The 20,777-nt window shown below is 53.4% G+C and overlaps 7 protein-coding genes across 7 annotated transcripts; 3 read left to right on the plus strand and 4 right to left on the minus strand.

Moving 5' to 3' along the window:
* Positions 1–601: 601 nt before the first annotated feature.
* NEUTE1DRAFT_75085 (uncharacterized protein) lies at positions 602–1,774 on the plus strand (the record flags this gene model as incomplete). The annotated part of the gene is made up of 2 exons (XM_009849268.1): positions 602–908; positions 984–1,774. 2 exons carry the CDS (start codon positions 668–670, stop codon positions 1,619–1,621), a joined length of 879 nt encoding a protein of 292 aa, XP_009847570.1.
* Positions 1,775–1,941: 167 nt separating this feature from the next.
* NEUTE1DRAFT_75086 (uncharacterized protein) lies at positions 1,942–3,496 on the minus strand (the record flags this gene model as incomplete). Its single annotated transcript, XM_009849269.1, has 3 exons — positions 1,942–2,922; positions 3,002–3,355; positions 3,432–3,496. The coding sequence occupies 2 exons, from the start codon at positions 3,305–3,307 to the stop codon at positions 2,155–2,157; spliced, it is 1,074 nt and encodes a 357-aa protein (XP_009847571.1).
* Positions 3,497–4,219: 723 nt separating this feature from the next.
* NEUTE1DRAFT_34434 (uncharacterized protein) lies at positions 4,220–6,079 on the plus strand (the record flags this gene model as incomplete). Its single annotated transcript, XM_009848754.1, has 3 exons — positions 4,220–4,412; positions 4,476–5,403; positions 5,470–6,079. 3 exons carry the CDS (start codon positions 4,220–4,222, stop codon positions 6,077–6,079), a joined length of 1,731 nt encoding a protein of 576 aa, XP_009847056.1.
* Positions 6,080–7,569: 1,490 nt separating this feature from the next.
* NEUTE1DRAFT_75093 (uncharacterized protein) lies at positions 7,570–12,003 on the minus strand (the record flags this gene model as incomplete). Its single annotated transcript, XM_009849270.1, has 2 exons — positions 7,570–8,685; positions 8,738–12,003. The coding sequence occupies 2 exons, from the start codon at positions 12,001–12,003 to the stop codon at positions 7,587–7,589; spliced, it is 4,365 nt and encodes a 1,454-aa protein (XP_009847572.1).
* Positions 12,004–12,959: 956 nt separating this feature from the next.
* NEUTE1DRAFT_75094 (uncharacterized protein) lies at positions 12,960–14,518 on the minus strand (the record flags this gene model as incomplete). Its single annotated transcript, XM_009849271.1, has 4 exons — positions 12,960–13,705; positions 13,769–13,877; positions 13,936–14,225; positions 14,290–14,518. The coding sequence occupies 4 exons, from the start codon at positions 14,516–14,518 to the stop codon at positions 12,960–12,962; spliced, it is 1,374 nt and encodes a 457-aa protein (XP_009847573.1).
* A 1,043-nt stretch (positions 14,519–15,561) lies between these two features.
* On the plus strand, positions 15,562–18,727 carry NEUTE1DRAFT_75098 (uncharacterized protein; the record flags this gene model as incomplete). Its single annotated transcript, XM_009849272.1, has 2 exons — positions 15,562–15,719; positions 15,797–18,727. 2 exons carry the CDS (start codon positions 15,562–15,564, stop codon positions 18,537–18,539), a joined length of 2,901 nt encoding a protein of 966 aa, XP_009847574.1.
* A 640-nt stretch (positions 18,728–19,367) lies between these two features.
* NEUTE1DRAFT_15063 (uncharacterized protein) lies at positions 19,368–20,582 on the minus strand (the record flags this gene model as incomplete). The annotated part of the gene is made up of 3 exons (XM_009848724.2): positions 19,368–19,784; positions 19,851–20,193; positions 20,266–20,582. Coding segments are annotated over 3 exons (1,077 nt in total), but the record flags the coding sequence as incomplete, so codon positions are not given.
* Between the last annotated feature and the right edge of the window lie 195 nt (positions 20,583–20,777).

Genomic DNA, 20,777 nt, shown 5'->3' on the forward strand with positions numbered 1-20,777 from the left:
CCCCCAATCGGGCTCAGACAAGGACAACCAAAGTCCGGACAAAAACACAGGCGCATCCCCAGATTCGCGACAGTTACTGGAAAACACGACAGAGGAAACAGCCCGGTTGGCCAGCAGAGTTCCTCTGGGCACTTCACCCAACACAAGCTCTCGGTTTATTCACGGCTCTGCCTTGACTCTAGAGCCTCGACGCCGGCCACGGGCAGGCTCCCAGAAGGAGAATCTTGACACTGGCCGAACCCCTTCTTCCAGCACACCAGCCCGTCAACGCAGACAGATTCTGGAGCCGCCAAGTCTTGAATGGATCCGTGGACACACACGAACGAGTACATCTAAGGACTAGAAACCTGATTCTGCTACGACTTCGGATCCTTCACCAACACTTCCATCTCCGGACACACCTCGTTCTTCACGTGCACGTCCAAGCACCCCTCGTGCGTCTGAAAGACCTCACCTTGAGCTGGTTCGAGACATCAGTGGCGATAACGTTGCCGGCATCTTGGAAGCTGCCAGTGCTTATGCCAATCTAGCCACGTCGCCTCTCTCTACTCCGCTCGAACTCCCAATATCGTCGAGAGGCCGGAGAAGAGCCAAATCGCTTCCAGCCGGACAAAGATCCAAGTCGAAGCCCAGAGACGAACCAGAAGCAACAGACGAAGAAGAAGACATGAACGGCATGCACGCTGGTAATATGCCCGCCGCCATGGTTGGCCTCCCCACGCCGGCAGGGCACCAAGCCGAGCTAAACTACATCTACGGCCTGGTTGAGGAATTGAGTCGACAACTCGCGCAGAACCAACGGGCTTTGGAGGAGGTCGTCTCGGGTGTTGGTAAAGTGCGCGGGCGGGCAAGGTCACAGTCTCTCACAAATGACGAACTACTCAATGCCGCAGGCGAAGAACTCAAGAGTATGTTTCCCCCTAGTCTCATGTAATATGATGAATGATAGCTGCAAGCCTGCTAACTCGTTTGTGCAATTTCAGACCAAGATGAAAACATAGACCAACTAGTTTCAGTTCTCACCGAGGCCCTGGAAAAGGCCAAATTCTCCCGTGACGCCAACGCCGCCCTCCTCTCACAGTACTCACAAGTTATGTACACCATGCTCAAGAAGTTCCACGAGTACAAAGCCAAGCACGTCCAAGACGTGGCAGCCTGGCATCACTCATACCGCGCCCAACTAGCTGAGGCGCGCGCCGAAAATAGTCGACTCCGCGAGCAGATTTGGGAGATGCAGGCGCATGCCGGCAAGGCCAACGAGCTTGTGCGCAAGTTCCGCGCCGAGTATGACAAGGACGAAAAGCGATGGGAGCGGACGGTGGATGCCAAGGCCATGAGGCAGGAGCTACGGTTCTGGAAGAGGATGGCGATGCCTGAGTTGCCGGATGATGATGAATTCTGGAGTGATGATGATGATATTATTGATAGGGCTGAAAAGGAAAGGCAAAAGGAACTGCAGAAGTTGGATGCTGAGCAACAGGCACAGGCTGCTCAGGCTGTGGCAGAGGAGGCGGCTGCGAACGAGGCTGCTGAAAGTAGTGGTTTGGGAGAGATGAGTGGGAGTAATGGTTCTGGCGTGATGGGGGTACCGACGGAGGTACCACAGCCATCTGTGTCGTGAGACTAGTATCAGCGGCTTGTGGTGATACCCCTTTTTTGTTGTTTGTTTGTTGATGGTGTTACGGTACATAGGGTGGGCGTACAGGGAAATTGTGCATACGATAAAACCCATAAGCGATTAATAAGGGTGCTTTAAAAGATATTTATTTTTGCGACATTGTCTGAGCATCAGATCGAAAGGTTGCATTTGGTCTTTGAACACGCAGGGTAACGGAATACCACATTTTGTCCCTGTTCATGAGGGCTTTCATGGAGGAACCTGATGACATCCAAGTACCAGGTCATCAACAAGTTCAAACACACGAACGAAAATCCATCGGTGAACTAAAGACAACTCCCATTTTCATGTATCTGAACATGTGCCTGTTGCTCTTCTACTGTACCTCTATGAAGGCAATTCCTACATCCCGTAGGCCGACCCAAATCACAAAACCTCTCCAGACCCAAACTCCCCATTTTGTTCACTTTTGAACCCTAGCCTTTTCATTGCCCACCTAGGTCCTTTCCTCGAATTACGACCTGACCAACTCCCACTCACTGCCACTCAACACTCCACGTCTTCTCGCCGCTCCTGAACGGCACAATCTCCACCTTGTCCGTCTTGAGACTCTCCTCCACCACCGCCCCATCCCTCTTGACCAAAATCTTCTTCTCCGCCGGCCCAAGCTCGTAAAACTTGCGACCAAACTCACTAAGGAAGCCCGCCAACACCTCCTCCATCACCTGCTCCTCCTTGATATCTCCCCTCGCAATGCCCTCCTCCAGCGCAGTCAACACATAGCCCAAGGCATACGGCTGCGTGAACACGCCCGCCGCCGTGTTGCCCTTGCCCTTCTTGCTCGAGATATCATGGGGCGCCGAGTCGGTGCCCAAAAAGAACTTGCCCTCGCTCGTGACCAAGGCCTGCAGCAGCGCGCGGCGGTCCTCGGGCGACTTGGCGCTCGGCTTGCAGTAGTGGTGCACGTTGGCGGACCAGTCGTCCACGAGCAGCGAGAGGTGGTGGGCGGTGATGGTGGCGACCACGTTGGGCCCGCAGGCGCGCACGGCAGCGACGGCGTCGGCGGTGGTGCAGTGCTCGAGCACGATCTTGAGGTTGGGGTATTTGCTGTGCAGGGAGGTGAGGGTGGGCAGGAACTTGGACTCAGCGTTCATGACGGTTACGTTGTCGGTGGGCGAGGAGGGCATCTCGCCGTGCAGGTTGAGGACGAGACCTTCGGATTCCATGGTGGAGAGGACGTCGTGGAAGGGGTCGAAGGAGACGACGCCCCATTGGGAGTTGGTGGTGGCGCCGCGGGGGTAGGCCTTTTCATGAAGGAGGTTTGTTAGTGGAATGTAATAATGAGAATAAGAATGAGGAAAGAATAAGGGAAGGACGACCAACCTTGACACCGGCAATACCGGCCTTCTTGGCCTTGCGGATCTCATCGGGGGTGATGCTCTCGTGAAGGTAGAGAGACATGAGATAGTTGACCTCGGGGTCGTAAGCCTGGAGGGCCTTCTTGTACTCGAGAGCCTCATCGACGGTGACGACGGGGCGAGGGGCCAAGTTGGGCATGACGAAGACGGTGTCGATGCCGGCCTTGCGGATGGTCGGGGTGACCAGCTCGGCAATGGGACCGGGGGCGTTGCGCAAGTGGACGTGCATGTCCGCCGCGGCGGGGAGGAGGTAGGAGTCCTTGAGGGCCATTGTGTCTGGTGGTGGTTGTGTTGGTGATGTTAGAGGAGGGAGGTTGGTCTGAGTGGTTTGTGCGAGTGAGTGAGTGAAAGTCTCAAGTGAAGATATTCACACTGATATGAAAGCAGTCACTGACCTACAACACCAAGTGGGTTGGATTGTATCGAGTAATGATCGACTAATCGGGGTGGAACTCCAAAGTCAATTCAGCCCGAGACATGCCATTCCCGTCGACGTCTCGGGACAGTGGGGCATTTCGTGATGGAGTTCCTGAGGAAGGTTTCCAGAAGTTGAAGATCGGGGGTTAGGGTTGGTGATTGTTGATCCGGCATCTCTTTTCCGAACACAAGTGTAACCGTCAACCACGATATAATTAATGGTCAACAATATTCCGCAATGTCTCTCTTATCTCCATCTATGCTTCACACTCTCCGGCGTAACCTGAACCATTCTACTGGTACCCCATTTCTCATTGACAACGCATCTCCATCCGGTGCAGAACCCCCGGCAATCTGGCACTTTTGGCGTCTGGATCTGGAAGGCGTTTTGAAAAGCGATTAATAATGTACGTCGTTGTTAATCCCCGTTGCACCCGCTTACTGCCAATCACACAACGCGTTTGGACGCGGGTTCCTTTGATGACGTTGGGCTTTAAGGGAACGGAAATCTCAACTTCACCGTTACTTCATCTCCAGAAGATGTTGTTCCTCAGATCCTTGTCGTAATTGTTTCTTCCTCCTTTTCTGTGATTAATGTCCTCAACGAGGTGATCTTCCTTTTCTCTACAACACTTTGCTGATGAAGGTTGATTCAACAACAACAACATAGAGAATAAAGGTCACCGCCATGTTTTCTAAAACAGCAGTCTTCGAAACAACTGTACACGACCGCCGTCGTCACAATGTCGACATTGATGAGAACGACATGAGCTCATCACCAACTCTCACAGCTTCAGCACCGGAAACCACCCCTCTTTTAAATTCCGAGACTGCCAGTTCCTACACCATCGGCAATGAGCTACCACCACCACCACGACCACCCCAAGATGAGAAGCCCATTGGATTTGCCCGGGGTCTTTCCATTGCCCTGAGCATGTGGGTTCTCATCTTCCTTCAGGGTAAGTCTCTCAAACATCAACATGTTTATACCACGAGGGGACAGGCACTAACACCACCACAAGCGGGCAACATGTCTGGAATCAGCACAGTTCAAAGCAGCATCGCCACCGACCTCGACGCCTACGACCAAGCCATGTGGTTCACCGGTGTCTACCTCATCAGCTCCTCTTGTATATCTCCCCTCACCGGCCGACTCTCCACCATCTTCACCCCGGGCCTTATGATCCTCGTCTCGTCCCTTTTCTTCACCATTGGCGCAATTGTCACCAGTCAAGCCCACACCCTTTTCGTCTTCCTGTTCGGTCGAATCCTTGTTGGCATCGGCGGCGGCGGGATCATGACCCTTTCTTTGATCCTCGTCATCCAACTAACCAGCAAGCGCCGCCGCGGCGTCTGGATCGGCCTCACCAACGCCGGCTTCACAGTGGGCATGTCCACGGGTGCTGTTGTCTTTGGTATTTTGTTGCCCATCATCGGCTGGCGCGCTCTCTTCTGGGCACAAGCACCCCTCGCTCTGCTCGGCGGCCTTGGAGTCTACGCCAGCATTCCCTCCTCCCTGTCCACCGGCCAACCTCTATCTCCCGGGGACGCGGAAAAGACCAGCCTGCAAAAGCTGCGCGGAATCGACTATGCGGGCGCCATCACTCTGACTACCACCATTGTCCTATTGCTTTACTCCCTCTCCGGCCGTACAGGAATTCACTGGACCCCGCTGTTTTCGTCTCTGCTCACCTTCCTCCTCTTCCTGGTGATCGAATCCCGCTTCGCCAGCGACCCCATCCTCCCGTTACGGATCCTTCGGTCTCGCGGTATCTTGCTGTCCTGCCTCTCGCAGCTAGGCTTCATGTCGGCGCGCTGGACCGTGCTCTTCTATGCGCCCATCTTTGCGCTTGCCGTGCATGGCGCCAGTCCCGCGCTGGCGGGGTCCATTCTGATTCCGACCAACCTCGGTTTCGGCATGGGTGGATTACTGGTGGGCTGGCTGCACATGTCGCGGCAACAGCACGCTGATGATGATGATGATGATCATCACAATACTAGCAGCAGCAGCAGCAGCAGCAGCAGCAAGGACTACTGGTTCCCTTCCTTGGTGTCCATGGGTATTTTTGGCTTGACGATCCTGGCCATGGGGTGGGTGAGTAACGCTGCCACGCAAATGGGGTGGTATGTCGGGGTGATTTTTGTCAATGGACTGGCTACGGGCGCGGCGGTGAATTATACCATGGCGCATTTGCTGCATTTGAGTCATGCCCGGGAACACTTTATCGTGACGGGCTTGTTGGCTACTTTTAGGGGATTTGCGGGCAGTACCGGCACGGCGATTGGGGGCGGGATCTTTGGGCGGGAGTTGAGGGCTTCGCTCTATCGAGGATTTGAGATGATTGAAGGGCTGCCTAGAGAGAGGATGGAGAAGTTGGTTACGGTTTTGGTGGGCAGTCCGGCGAGAGTGCACCAGGAGGGCTTCTTGACAGTTGAGGAGAGGCTGGTTTCAGTCAGTGGGTATGAACATGCGTTGAGCACACTTTATCATAGCGCCGCGGCGTTGTGTGTGGTTGTGTTGTTGGTGCAGGCGGGGACGGGCTGGACGGCTGGGGGAGTGAGTAAGGAGGAGGAGAGAGAGATTGAGCAGGCGATCGCGGAACACGATGGGAGGATGGAGGCCTAGACTAGACTGTGGATGTACGATAAGAAGATAGATTGTGTGTTTTAGAATAGAACAGCCGTGTATCTGTGACTTTTTGGAAATATAGAACGGAGAATAGACACCCATTACCAACCAAATTTCGGTAGTCTCTGATATTTTAAAATTACTTGCAGGTCGGAAACTGCACAGCTCTCTTCGGTAGGTGAAGAGACCAGCTAGTTAGCCTCCGTATCTGATGTTCTTATAAGCTGCGGCATTAAAAGTTCTGCGAGGAAGATGTGAACCCAGATCCAATCCGTTCGTTGGAATGTTTGCTACGGTGGCGAAAAGTGGTGTTGAGAAGGAAGGTGGGTTTGGAGAATTGGAGTGATGGTCGCGGGTCGTGATGGGCGAGGTGGTGTTTGCACTTACTTGAGGTCTTCAAGTAGTACGAGGCAATGGGAAGATGGGGTTCTCATAATAGCAGTTTTCAGTAGAGGTATTACATCAATATAGTGTATTATTGAGACTCAAAATTGTTTTCAGATCCAGGGGCTTCTTGACTTCTAGACGCATATTCCTGTTATGCAATTTGATCCCTGACAACATTGCCACAGACCTACCATGTCCCCATACTCGTTCGTCTTCACTCAAATCTCTAATGACTACTTAAAAACCCATCGATCTTGTAGAAACATCTTGAAGACTGGCATCAGCCCGCAAAATAGTCAGAGATCTGCTTCACAACGCCGACAACCGGAGCCGTCCTCATGCCCCAGTTGGCGCGAGGTCAGGTATTAACAGGAAGAGTACCTATGTACGAAGAGGAGAAAACATAAAAGTCAACTACAGAAGCCGAACACACACCCAGATCACAAAAATATATATATAAAAGAGAAAACAAAGAGGAGAACAGGCTTGCCAAATGACCTAAGTGACGGTATGTTCTCCTGCCTCCTTTGCGAAACTACCTACCTAGGTACTTCTTTAGCCCTTACCTACCTACTCTTGCAAAAGCCCCTGAATACTCTATGATCAGCCAATCTAGTTTCGAAGATAGAGACAATCTTCCCGTCCATTGAGTCATCCGTAGAGTTGAACATAGTATTGAAGATGGCACCTGTTTTAAAGCTGGTGCGTGTTATGGTAGTATGACAAAACGTTAGACATTCAACAAAGAGAATTAGGTTTACTTACCTCCAGTAGTTTGTGGAACTTAGGTCTGATTGTTCTCAAAAATTTCAATAAGCGGTAGCAGACTAGTTTACCTAACCAAGTCGGTTGATCTCATCAATTTTATGTCCCGGACGAGGATAGCAACTATGGTAACAGAATGCACCCTTACCAATCCTGTGGTCGACATTTACACTATACCAAGCCGTTACGCCAAATGCATGTAGTCCGAACACTTTCGAACCCGTATTCAATATACGATATGTATGTACTCAATACTCCAACAATGACACAACAACCCTTTTTATCCCAAGGTATATATATCATCCATTCATCCTTTTCCATGACAGCAAGAAAACAAAAGGCAGAAAAAAAACTACTCAAACTCTCCCTTCCCAAGCAACCCCCTCACACTTGCCCCCCTCCCCTCCACCCCCTTCCACCTCCTCGCTTGCCTCCTCGTCTCCGCTTCCGCGACCTTCGCCCTCCTCTCGTTCTCTCGCGCAAAATAATTGATACCCGACATCTTGCCCGCCGTCCGCTTAATCTTGACATCCTCACCAAACCCACTCGCGCCCGCCGCTTTGCTGTTGGTATACGGGTTAGTCGTCGTAGAGACGGATACCGAGGGACCAGGAGTGGTGGTGGTGGTGCTAGATAAAGAGGCAGCAGAGGAGTTGGTGGTGGCCCGACGGAGCAAGGCGGGGACCTTGAATGCTGATTGAGACAAGGATGAAGAAGGAGCAGCGAAGGCGAGTTTGGATTGGTTTGATGTCGAAGAGGCGGAGGTGGAGGTGGAGGAGGAGGAGTTGCGCTTGAGGGAGATACGGTCCACGATGGCTAATGAGCCGGTGCGGCGAGGGTTGGCGGCGGGTTTAGATGGTGGCGCGTTATTCTTCTCCTTGCCGGGAGTGGCGGGGATGCTGTCCTCCTCTTCTTCTTCGTCGTCGGAACCGAGGACGGTGGCGGGGATGACGGAGGAAGTGTGTGGTTCGTCTAGAAGGTTAGACAAACTCTCGCGGATTTCGCCCAGGTTAGCTGGTTTGCGACCGCTCTTGGTGCGGCGGGGATTTGTGGAAGTTGTCGTCTGCGGCTGGGTAGCCGGGATGGTCTGGTCTTTACTAGAGGACTGTGAGTCTTGCGTCGCAGGGATGACCGAAGATGGCTTGTCCGTGGGACCAAAGAGGAAATCCATCTCATCGTCGCTGCCGCGATCCTCGATGGACCTGAGGAACGCCTTCGTTTTCGGGTTCTCGGCGACCTTGCTGATACGCTCATCGGCCAAAAGAGCCCGCTGCATCTTGGCAAACTGTCGCCTCTTCATCCGGCGACGGGCCTCGCCGCCGTCGTCTTCGTCTGAGAGGTCATTCCAATCGCCGCCTTCGCCGCGGGCGCGCTTGCGACGGAGCATTCCCGTGGTGATATCATGGAAAAGCTTCTCAACTTGCTTCTCGTCCGAGGCACGTTCACGGTCGCTGTCCTTTTGTTAGCTTGACTCCCGTCTCACGAATATTTGGGGAAACTTACGCATAAAAGGCAGCCAACTTTCTCTCATCGCCCTCCCCAGCCTTCGTCTCATCATCAATCATCTCTTTGACCAACTCCTCATCCTCCTCATCACTACTACCCTCTCCATCTATGCCTCCCAACCCCGCATACTCATCCTCAGACTCTTCAGCCTGCTCTTCCACCATCTCCCTCGCCTTGCTCTTCTTCTTTGCCTCCTTCCTCCTCTTCTCCCTTTCCGCAGCTCTCTTCATCTTCTCAAAGGCCGACTTGGCCTTCTCAGCCTCACGGTCATCGTCACCAGCATCCCCCATCTCCTCATCACCGTCTCCTTCCTCCTCCTCATCCAAAGTCGACGCATTGAACAATGCAGACCCAGTAATCACATCCCCCCTTCTTCTCAACCTCCCCAACGGCCTCTTCCCCGACGGACTATTCTCCCCAACACTACCAGCACTTCCGCTTCCACCAGGTGTCGAGTTTGAGGCAGTCATAAGCGAACCACTACTCCTATTCCCACCAACTAATACCGTCTCAACCGTCGAACGCGGCGGCAACGGCGCATCAACAAACCTCTGCTTCAACGGGGTATAATCCTTGTACCCCTGGTCTTGCGTCGGCTCAATCAGCTCCGACCCTTGCGTCATATTAAACGCCGGGTGGTTCAGCAAGCTGTCGAAGCCGTGCATCTGCGACTCGGACTGGGAGAAGCCGAGCTGGACGCCCTGGGTTTCCAATGCCGCCTGGGTCTCCTCCTCCTTGTCTTTGGCGGCCTGCGGGCGAGTAGGGAGGGAGGGTTGGCTGTCGAGGATCATATTGTCTTCTGGCTGCTGCTGGCTCGCGGTTTGGGAGAAGTTGGAGTCGGGGATGTCGGTGAGGTCGATGTCGAAGGTCGGACGAGGTTGAGAGGGGGAACTACCGGCGAATTGGGAGGGAGAGCCGGGTTGGCTGTCATCCATGGTTCCGGCGAAGATTTGGGTGAGGCCGAGACCGGCCGGACCGGCGACAGGGACTGGCAGGCCGGGGATGAAGCTCTTGCGCGCAGAACGCAGGACAGAGGTGGGAACGCTAGGAGAGCCGGAGTGCAAGGCTGATGTTGGGGATTTGGGGAAACGCTGCTTTGGTCGGGGAGTTTCTTCGATGCGCTGCTTAGACGAAGCGACTTGCTCCTCCTCCTCTTCCTCGTCGTCGTCGTCGGAGAGAACAACGACTTGTTTTCGTGGCCGACGGCGGACAGTTTTGGTGCTAGGCAGCTTATCCTCCTCCTCGTTTTGTTTATCGGCGTTGTCTTTCCCAGATTCATCAGCACTCTCATCAAAGAGTGCACCAGCCGGATCAGCCTCAGCCATATCCTCATCCTCATCCTCATTCCCCCCTTCGCCTTCCTCTTCTTCCTCATCCTCTTCACTCCCTGAAAGCTCAATCGCCTCCAGCTCTTCTTTGTTATCATCCCCCTTTTCACTTCCCACATAACTCGCATCATCATCTTCACTATCATCCCACCCCAACGGATCCTCCTCCCCATTCTCCTTCCTCTTCCTCCTCTCCTCCTTCGCATCCTCCCTCTCCCTCTTCATAATCTCCTCTGCCTCCCTCCTCGCCCTGGCAACAATATCCTCCACCTCCTGCATCTCCTTCGCCCTCTCCTCGGCAGTCAGGACTACCACGCCCTTGGCTCTTAGCATCTCCAAGTGCTCCTCACGCTCGCGCTTGGCTTGCGCTCTAGCGCGCTGGATAAGCGTCATCTCGAGCGCACCGGGCGTCATGGCGGGCGGCTGGTGCTTGGAGAGGTGTTGTTTGTTTTTAGGCAGGGGAGCGGCGGGGAGTTTCTCTGGGTCGTCGATGTGGGCGAGTTTGCGGAGGACTTGAAGGGAACGCGGTTCGCGGGTTTGGTTGAGGGGGACGCGATCGAAGATGGCGTCGATTTTGGATTTGCGGGTTTGGGGTTTGACTTGTAGGTCATCATCTTCGTCGTCGTCGTCGAGGGAGATGGTGTTGGCTTGGATAGAGGATGGTTGGAGCGGGAGTTTGACGCGGAGGTTGCGTTTTACTTTGGGGAGGGAAGCGGTGACTTCGGCTTCGTAGTCGGCGGCGGTGGCTTTTCCTTTGCCCTTGTCGAGCTTCTTCTTTTGAGTGAGAGCTTGCTCGAAAGTGGGCAGTTCTCCGTCCGAGTTCTCTTGTATGAGGAGGTCGCCGGTGGATGTGGCGAGCTCTTCCACTGTCTTGTCGGGTTGCTTGTTTCCCACTGGAGGGGAGCTTGGGGGTGTCTCCTTCTCTGGCACCTTTTCTGTATCACTTGGCCGTGACGTCGCCGGCGACTCTGGCCCAACAGACTCTTTCGCTGGCTTTCCTGTAGTCGCAGCAGCGGCACCAGCAGGTCGAAAGTTGAACCTTTCAAATAGTGTGGCCTTGGTGATCTTGTTCTTGACTTTGGGTTCGTGTGCCAGTTGTAGCTCTCTTGCCATGCGTTGTGTCTCCCTGTGCATTTCCTCAAGTGCCTTCTTGCTAGCCTTTCGTTGTGATGGCTTCTTTGTACCAGCCTTTTGTGTAAGCTTTCGGCCGCCCTCGTCGTCGGATATGTTGCTGTCGTCGTCCTCATCCATGGACATTCGGTCGTCAGCTGCCATTGCTGCCCGTCGTTCGGTCTTCTTTCGTTCTTCTTCGGCTTCTCTGGCCTCGCGCTCTTTGCGCTTCTTCTCCACAAGTGCCTGGAAGCGAGGGTTCTTCTGGAGGTTGCTGATGCTGGGGAACTCTTCATCGTCGCTTGCTAACCCATCTCCAGGACGGCCCGAGGGTTTCGCAGGGGAGACAAAAAGGCCCGGGGAATCGGGCGTTTGGGCTGTTTGTTTCTCGGGAGAGACGAAGAGGCCGGGTGAGGCAGCGGTGGGTTCATCTCGTGGCTTGGATTCGGGTGTCGCGGTGTTTTTTCGCTGTCGTTGCTGTAACTTTCTCGGGCGGGTCATTACAACCTCGTCGTCATCTTCGTCATCGTCATCTTGGACGAGACTCTTGGTCACACTGGCAAGAGAATTCGCTGATGGTCGCTTCGGGGTATCATCTCTCATCTCTTGGTCAGATTCGGACTCTGATTCGGGAGCTGGGTTGCTCTTTGACTGCATTCCGGCAGCAAATCTGCCTCTTGGTCGCAGGATCTCCTCATCCACCTCGTCGGAGCTATCAGACATGTTGACATCTGACTGGTCAGCAGCCTTCAAAACTGGCGATGTCGGTGTTGCGCTACGCGATCCGGAAGCGCGTCCTGGCGAAGGCGAGGCCGAAGCAGCCATTGTGGCCGCTGGTGTGAGGTTTTGGGTATTAGTGTCGAGGTTGGGTTTTCTGCATCACGATCTCTTCCAGAAATGGCCGTAATGATTTCGAGAACGAGGATAAAGAGATACGAGCGAGATACCTCTAGGTATTGTGGTGTAAGTGGTATGGTTCAGTTATCGCATCACTATCTTTTAGTGATAAAGTGGGTTAATGGTTGTGATATGGTGGGGAAAACGCGTCAAATGGCGGCCCAGGGCGCGTCGTGCAGATCGTGTTCAGCGCGCTAAAGTGCTTCACTGCAGGGTTGCAGCAGGGTTCACTAAGGGGTTAAATTGCCAAGCCTGGACCAAAGTAAACATTTGGCGCCTCTTTGTTCCCAATTACCCCTGACTGCATATGTACATACATCAACATCATCGTCTTAACACCAGACTCAAAGCCTCATGACACATTGACAGGTTCTTCTGAGAATCATCTAGCTTTTGGTCTAATGTAACCAGATACAAGGCCAAAGGCACACTTATAACCGTAGGTACTTCCCGCTGTACTTGTGTAGTGGCAGCCTATGCCATACCATTTCCAATACCACTTTGCTCGAACCCCTTGCAATTCATCGAGAGAGACGCGCCAAGAAGACAAAGATGATTTCGGGTATCGTCGGTAGAGAATAAGAAAAAAAGAAAAAAAACCAATAATACAACCAAAGAGATAAACGCTCTGTCTCTTTCTCCTGCAAAGGGATCCGGCATCCAGTGCTCTTCACCACCTTTCCAACTCCTCAAAGAACCATATAGTAACAAGTGACATGCCCATAGGTCAGAAACTCAGGCAGCAACCTACCTGTGCTTTTTCAAAGGGAAAAACGCCGCCGCAGAGTATGTTGAATGCAGAGAAAAAAGCTGCCCAGTCATCTTATGTAACGCCAGTCGCCCTTTGTGTAAAATGGAATCCCCCCATGTATGTGCCCCAAGTATTAGCCCACGGCGAGGCATGTATCCAAAACGCTGTTGAGAAAGTCCCCGTCCTCCGAGCCTGCGCCTTCCCAAGGCATATCATCATCGTCGTTGTCAAGTTCCATAGCATCCTCGTGATTGACGCCATTGGGTAATGGCCCATCTGGTTTGCCGTTGGCCGCCATTCCACCCATCTCCACATCTCCGTCGCTAGTCGGTCGTACTTCCCGCCCGTCAATGTACGTGTGATCGTCCCAGTTTTCGAGCTCCCCTTCCCGGTAATCGTAGATGACCGACTTGGCGACAATGGGAAAGTTGGCTAGTCCGCAGTCACCCATCTCCAGCGCTATGCGGAAATCCGCCATGCCTAGAGGCCCACGCTCGCTGGCGGCTTTAGCTTCCACGGGCAACAGGCCGCTCTTATCGCGTGTTACCTCGCCCCTCTGAAAAGCCTCTTCTTCCTTCTGCAACTTGCGTCGGTACTTGTGTGTTTGAATCCAAGCGTTACCCGCTCCGAAACCGGCGTTACCAGAGTCTCCGGGGCCGTTACTCCTCGTTCGGCTGAATATCGAGGACATGACCTGCTTGATGAACGTTTCCGTGGCTATCGACATGAACTGGGCGGCTTCTGGCGCGTGTCCGCCCGAGAGGCCGGCCTCGTAGCATATGGGAAGCATTTTGGCCTCGATGTTGCTGACATCGGGGAACTCTCCGGACTCGACGGCCAGCGGCTGTGCATATCGTTTCCTGATTTCTAGATCGTAGTCTGTAAAGAGAGAGGCAAGGTTAGTAACCGCTCCTGTCGTCGCGTGGCTAGTCGAAAACTTACTCATCCGGCTGAGACCTCCTGCGGCACTTGCTGGTACCTCGGCAGTCTTGATAGACTTGTTTCTGGAGTGGTCAATGAACACGCTAGAGAGTGACTCGTAGGGGTCGAACTGCATCAAGAGCTGTTAGTGGTCCGGTCGAAACAAGCTGGCGTCGTGTTTCACATACGTCGTTGTGGGCGAGGTCTTTGATACGTCTTCTGTCCCTGCTGGGAAGTTGCATGACCTCTCCCTTCAACCGTCTTTCGGCGGCATCACCCGACACTGGCTTGTTCGACGTGTTGGTTGAGGGTTTATCGTTTGCGCTGACCCAAGGCGCAAGGCCCTGGTCAGGCATTTCTCGAGTGACATTTCCGTATATAGCAGCGATGAGCTGGTTATGAAGGTGCTCTTTGGTACCATCGGGAGAGGCCAATATTGGGTCGATGCGCGCGCTGAGCTCGGCTTGGTTGAGGCGACCTACAAAAGGATATCTGTTAGTCCCGGGGCATGTCGAGGGCAGTCGGTCTAAGGGGAAACCAACCAAGCAGAAAGTTGCCAACGGCTTCCTTGTAGACCGTCCATTGTTCTAGACCAATGTTTGCCCTGAGAGCAGTATATATAGGTTCGAGGTCGATGCGGGCCGGGATGAGTTGGCTTGTCTTTGGTTTTTGTAATGGAGGAACGGAAACATTGATGGATTTGGTAGCTAGAATAGGAGTCGAGATGTTGACGGATGGCCGACTGAGGGCCGCGGGATTTATGTCGACCATGTTGGTAGGTGTGGCTCTTCACAGAGCGGTTGTAGATGTGTCGGTTTGGAACTGCCGTCGAGGTCGAAATCCGGGCCGGGACCGGAACCGGAACCGGAAGAGGAGGGCAGACTGTGACCTCGGCGAAGAAGGAGGAAGGATGATTCCTGGCGTCCTCCAGAAAGAACCTCAGGAGGTCGGACCACTCCCCCAAGCAGAAGAAAGTTGAGGCTGATAATGGTTTCCCTCCTTGCGAGCAAGGACTCTTCTCGTTGGTAATGGGCGCTTTAGAATATGAAGCCCCTGCCTGCGAATGGCGTCAGTCCCGGACAGTCGCGTGCGAAGCAACAGCACAATTGCGACGCGGGAATATGATCATCTGGGCCTAAAACCGTCGGCCAACACTATGAGATGGCAAATATGGGCTTAGACTGATGGATTGAGCATCCTGTCGTCGACAAATGGATTGGCGTATCAGATCGACAAAGGCTGGTTGTTGGACGGTTGGAAGTCTGAATCGAGACCCACGGGAGTTCGCTGCTCCTCCTTTGGTGGTCAAGTCACTTTCCGGGCGGTTGTTGGGTTGTTGGACTTTGCGAAAGAGTTCTGAAAAGAGCGCTGAAAGATGCACGCTAAATCAAGGTATAGGCGCAACATGGAACTATCGAGCCCAGGCGTTGTTGGGGGCCCGGGTACTGCCTGCCGCCTACAACCAGGGCAGTGTGTTTAACCGTTCAGGGAACTGGGAGCGCTGGAAAGAACCACCATGGTCACCAAGTGCAACTTGGGTGGGTTCAGTACCAAGTTTCCAACAAACAACAAGTGGAATATCAACACCATCACCGTCTGTCGCGTCTTGTAGCGCGTCCCGTCCCCTCTCCGGCCGGCAACACCCCTCAAACCAAACCAAACCAAACCCACCTGCGCTACCACTTGGCATCATTAGGTTTGAGAAATTCGAGCAAGCAAAGGAAAGCTGAAGAACCAAAGGACGGAGAAAAGGAAGATGTGATGGGCATACAACTGGACGCCGCCAATTCCACCCACCTCCAGTCAATGCAACAATGGCTAGCCGACAGCAGGAACACCGAGCCCAGAAGATCTCCAGCGCCATCGACAGCCTCATAGCCCACCTGATCCCCGAAAACCCCTACGAAGACGACCAGACCGCCGAGCTTCGACACGACGACTATGCCTCGGCCGTCAAGGCTCTTCTCGAACAGTAAGGAGGATTGCTCCAGCAACGGGCAACAACAAAACAAACATTGCTAACTCTCTCTGCCTTTCTCCCCAAACCAGACCCTCCCCGCCAAGCTATGATGCCGACGTCAACAATGCCTCCGACTTGATCAAGAGGAAGCTGATCCAGGGAAACCCAACCCAGGCACTGCGCTTCTCCCACCTCTACACCCGACTACTCTCCCTCCCGGTGCTCAACCAAAAGTGGGCCATCCTCTACTTTCTATACCAGCTCTCGGACTCGCCAGATCCCAATGAGCCCCTCCCTCTAAGCCCGCTTGCCCGACAGCAACCTCATTTCGACCCTCAGTTCCACCCCCAGATCCAGGCGCAAACACCTCAACCGTCAGCATGGCCTGCCGAACCCAGGATCCCGGCATATGACGAGGTTCAGGATGAGGAGGTCATGGAGGATGCCCCCTCTCCTGAAGGCTCTCACAATCTCCCCCCAGAAAGGCCAAGACATGGCCGAGACCAAGGTCATACGCCTGCCCAGAGTCACCAGGCTGGTCCTGCTTCAAGAGACGAAAGGGATGTGGCACACGACCCTTCGGAGCCGGCCTTGTTAAGGGATCTGCCCTTCACCCTTCAAGGCCTCTCATCGGCAACTCTCCCCTTTCTCAACGACACAACGTTGAAGCTACCACCAACGCTCCCCATTCCCATCATCTCTCTTCTCAACACACTGGCCGAGCCTTCGCTTCTCTACAGAGGACTGAACGAGTTTACCAAGACGCCGGCAAACGGATTACTGGGCCAGAGTCTACGGGCTGCCATCAGCAAGGAGCTTCGGTCATATTTGACTCTGGTGGCTACCCTGGAGACCCAAATTCGCCGCGCTCTCTCTGAGCTTGACGAGTCTGCTCCCCGTGGTGGCATTGGAAAAACGGGCGTTACGCTCAAGCGATGCGTGGTATGGACCCGTGAGGCTACTATGGGCTTGCGCCTCATGTCTCTGATTGCCGAGGAGAGCAAGAATAAGCATGGTGGGCAGCTGATCACCCTGATTCATAGCTTCTCGTCTTCACACGGCGATCCTGTCGTAGCTGCTTTCGCTGAGCGCTTGCTTGTTGACGTGACTCGGCCATTCTACGATATCCTGCGCCGCTGGATCTATGACGGAGAGCTCCTCGATCCTCATATGGAGTTCTTCGTTCGGGAACAGAACCCCCTCGATGAGGAGAGGAAAGACGCCAAAGCTAAGGGCCAAATGAGTGTCTGGAACTCCAAGTATGAGCTTGTTGAGGACATGGTTCCGAGTATTATCACACGCAACTTTGCTGACAAGGTTTTCCTCATCGGAAAGTCCCTTAACTTCATCCGCCACAGCTGCGGTGATCACAAATGGGTTGAGGACTACAGTAAAAATGCATCCAGGGAGCTCAAATATGGTGACACAGCTACCCTGGAAGCCTGGATTGACGAGGCACACAGGGAGACAATGAGCCATCTTATGCGTCTCCTAAATGATCAGTTCCGTGTCTTTGATCATCTAGAGGCGCTCAAGCGGTACATTCTGCTGGGGCAGGGTGATTTTATTGCTCTACTGATGGAGTCGCTGGCTCCTAACCTAGATCGGCCAGCGGGCGCCCAGTATCGACATACACTCACTGCGCAGCTTGAGCATGCCATCCGAGGCTCAAACGCTCAATATGATGATCCAGAAATCACCAATCGCTTGGATGCTCGCATGCTTCAGCTTAGCCATGGTGATATCGGCTGGGACTGCTTCACGCTCGAGTACAAGATTGACGCGCCCGTGGACGTCGTTGTTACCGAGTGGGGCAACCGACAGTACCTCAAAGTCTTCAACTTCCTTTGGCGTATCAAGCGTGTCGAGTTTGCCCTGGCCTCGACCTGGCGCAAGTGCATGACTGGCGCCCGCGGCGTTCTCCAGACGTCGGACGAAACGGTGCTTCAGACATGGAAGAGCACCCGGGGTGTCCTCGCCGAGATGGTCCATTTTGTCGGCCAATTACAGTACTACATCCTCTTTGAGGTCATCGAAAGCAGTTGGACCGAACTGCAAAAGAACATTCACAAGGGAAACTGCACTCTCGACGACCTAATAACTGCCCACACCAAATACCTCACATCTATCACACATAAGGGTCTACTCGGTGCCAAACGACGACAGTACCCGCAGACAGGCGACCCTGTCTCAGCATCTTCCACGACCGACGAAGATCGTAACTCCTACATGGTCCAGCTAAGCGAGCTGCTCCGGATAATGCTCGCCTACAGAGACAGCGTAGACGGTCTTTACAGCTGGTCCGTCTCCGACTTTACGAGACGTCAGGAGAAGGAGACAGCCGGGCTGATCTACTCGCACCGCGGCGGGAGCACCCGAACCACGACGCGAGACCGAGCCGATTCCCAAGCTGCGTCGTCCATGGCTGACTCGATGGATCTCGATCCGCCATACGAGTACTTCGACGCCGCGGCGACCAGTGACGCGGGATCAGTTAAGAGCGAGTTCCCAGCGTTGCAGGACCGGTTGAAGCAATTGGGCGCCAACTTCAAGACCAGGTTGCAAATCCTATTGGGAGATTTGGCGTACCAGCCGGATGTGGATATGCGGTTCTTGGGAGTGTCGATGAATTTCAATGATGTGTATCAACCTGTGAGGAGGAAGACGAAGACCTCGTCGAGTGCCGTCCCCACTGGTGGAGCTGCCTCTGTCGCTTCGGGGGCATCGTCGGTAGTGGGCGCTCAGGGACAATCTCAGGCTGGGGGGAGTGGTGGGCAAGGTGTTGCGGGAGGAGGGACGACTTTTCGTGGGACAGATACCTCGAAGGCCTAGGCGGCATGTGGATCTGATAGGAGCGATTTGAGTAGCGAGCCAAGGTATTTGTACCGGAGCCGGTAACGACAGGTGATAGGTATACCACTAGTTGTAGGATGGGAAGTAGCGAGGGGGATGAAACCGGACATAACAGCGAACATTGGAAGAACGGATGACAATTTGTGGACCTATCGTGACCGAGCATTAACCTACTGACTAAATCATATCCAGCCAAAGCCTAAAGCGTATTTGACGGCAAAGACATTGTTAATGGCCTCGATATCGAGGAGACAGAAACCTGGATGATGGGTGGTTACTTATGTGGAACACAAAGCATATTCACCCATCAAAGCGGGTTTAGCTCAGTTGGGAGAGCGTCAGACTGAAGTCCACTTCACTCATGAATCTGAAGGTCGTGTGTTCGATCCACACAAACCGCAACGTATTCTCTTTTTTTGCATTTTACCATCTGTTATTTATTCTCTTTCTTTTTATTTAATGTAGACACGAAACGTCTTTCTTTTTGGACGGCATTTCGTTCTTGCTATGTGGCTGACTGGAGGAGATCTTGAAGGAATAAGTACTTTCAACCACCGAAAAACTTAAATTTGCAAACCAAAGTCAGAGAAAGACAAGACGGAAACTTGTTGTATACCAAATAATCCTCTTGCATCTTCCCCCGCCTATTGAACTCGCTATACAAGCTTGCTCCTATGACACAGAACATCATATCAGCCCTGTTTCTGTACCTTCAGCTCTTATCATTAATTCCACACACCTTCCTTACCTTATCTATCCCATTATCTCTCCCTCTCTTCTATTTCATCGTACAATGGACCTCACCCACTACCACCCACCCTCTCCCACCCCCTTCTCAATCTCCTCAAAAACTTTCACCCCCCTTAACAACAACCCACTCGCCAACCCAACCACATCCGCGCCCGCCATCCTCATCCTCCTATACCCCTGTGCATCTAGCACCCCTCCCACCCCAATTACTTGTATTTGATGCCCCAGCTTTTCTACCCTTTCATCCAACATTTTTCTCAGAGTCTTGACATTCCCCAATGCCAACGGATGTAACGGCGCCCCTGCTAGTCCGCCTGTTCCCAACTCGGTTGGTAATGCTTCTTGACTGTAGGTAGAGTCCTTTGTGGAAGGTGTAAAAGCTGTAAAAGCAAGACAACTGCCGAGGGTGTTGGTTGCTGTGAGGAAAGTGATTGGACATTTTGGTTCTTTGTTTTCTTCTTCTTCTTCTTCTTCCTGCTTTTCCTTTTCGTTCCTCGTCGAAGTTGAAAGCGAAGCCGCCCCCGACGCAGAAGCCGAAACCTCCAAAGCCTCCATCAACCCCAGGAACTGCGTCTCGTAGGTATACGGCGGCGTCTTCAATCCCACTGGAATTCTGGGTAGGCCCTCAGCTTCCGCAGCTTCGATAGCGCCAGCGAGGAAGTCAAGATATCGAGTCAACGCGTCGCGGGAGTAAGCCGGAGGCGGATGGTGCGGGATGTTGGGGCACGAGAGGTTGATTTCCATTGCCAACTTTACCACAAAAGAAGGAGAAGAAGTGACATAAAGTAATTCCGACTGGAGACGGGCGATGTGCAGGTAACATTGGGCTACGTCCTCTGCTGAACCGGTGACGGAGATGATTATTGTTTTGCTGCTGCTGCTGCTGCGACCGTTGTTGTTATTGGGAGGAGGAGGAGGAGGAGGAGGAGGAGAAGGAGGAGGAGGAGGATGGGACGTGGTAATGGTCCGTATAAAGTCGAGGTAGGTTTGGAGAGGTAAAGGGCTGTAGCCGAGGGAGTTGAGGGTCGCGTTTTGAGTGGAGGTTGCTGATGAGGGGGAAGAAGGGTTGGTAGAAGACGAAACGGTGTGGGAGGAGGAGTCATAGAAGACGTAGAGGTTCTTGGTGTCGTCGTGGGGGAAACCGGAGAGGAGTGAGGTGCGGGTGGTTATGGCGCCGGTGGAAGGACAGTTCCAGAGGATGAGGAGGTCCTCGAGTGTCGTTGCTGCAGGACAGGGGGTGTTGATGAGGGGCGGGTGGATGTTGAGTATTGGGATTGTCATTGTGGTGATGTTGGTTCGTGTGAAGTTCTGTGAAGGTGTTGGAGTGCTCGTCATGAAGGACTGGGTTGACAGAGGGATATAAGTGAGAAGCTGTCGAGATATCAGAACCCGGGGTCGCTAATCAAGTCAACTATACCTCTAGACCTCGATTTATACCCAGCGGGGTTAGACAGCGTTTGATAAGAT

Source organism: Neurospora tetrasperma, assembly GCF_000213175.1.
Source record: "Neurospora tetrasperma FGSC 2508 unplaced genomic scaffold NEUTE1scaffold_1, whole genome shotgun sequence".
NCBI lineage: Eukaryota > Fungi > Ascomycota > Sordariomycetes > Sordariales > Sordariaceae > Neurospora > Neurospora tetrasperma.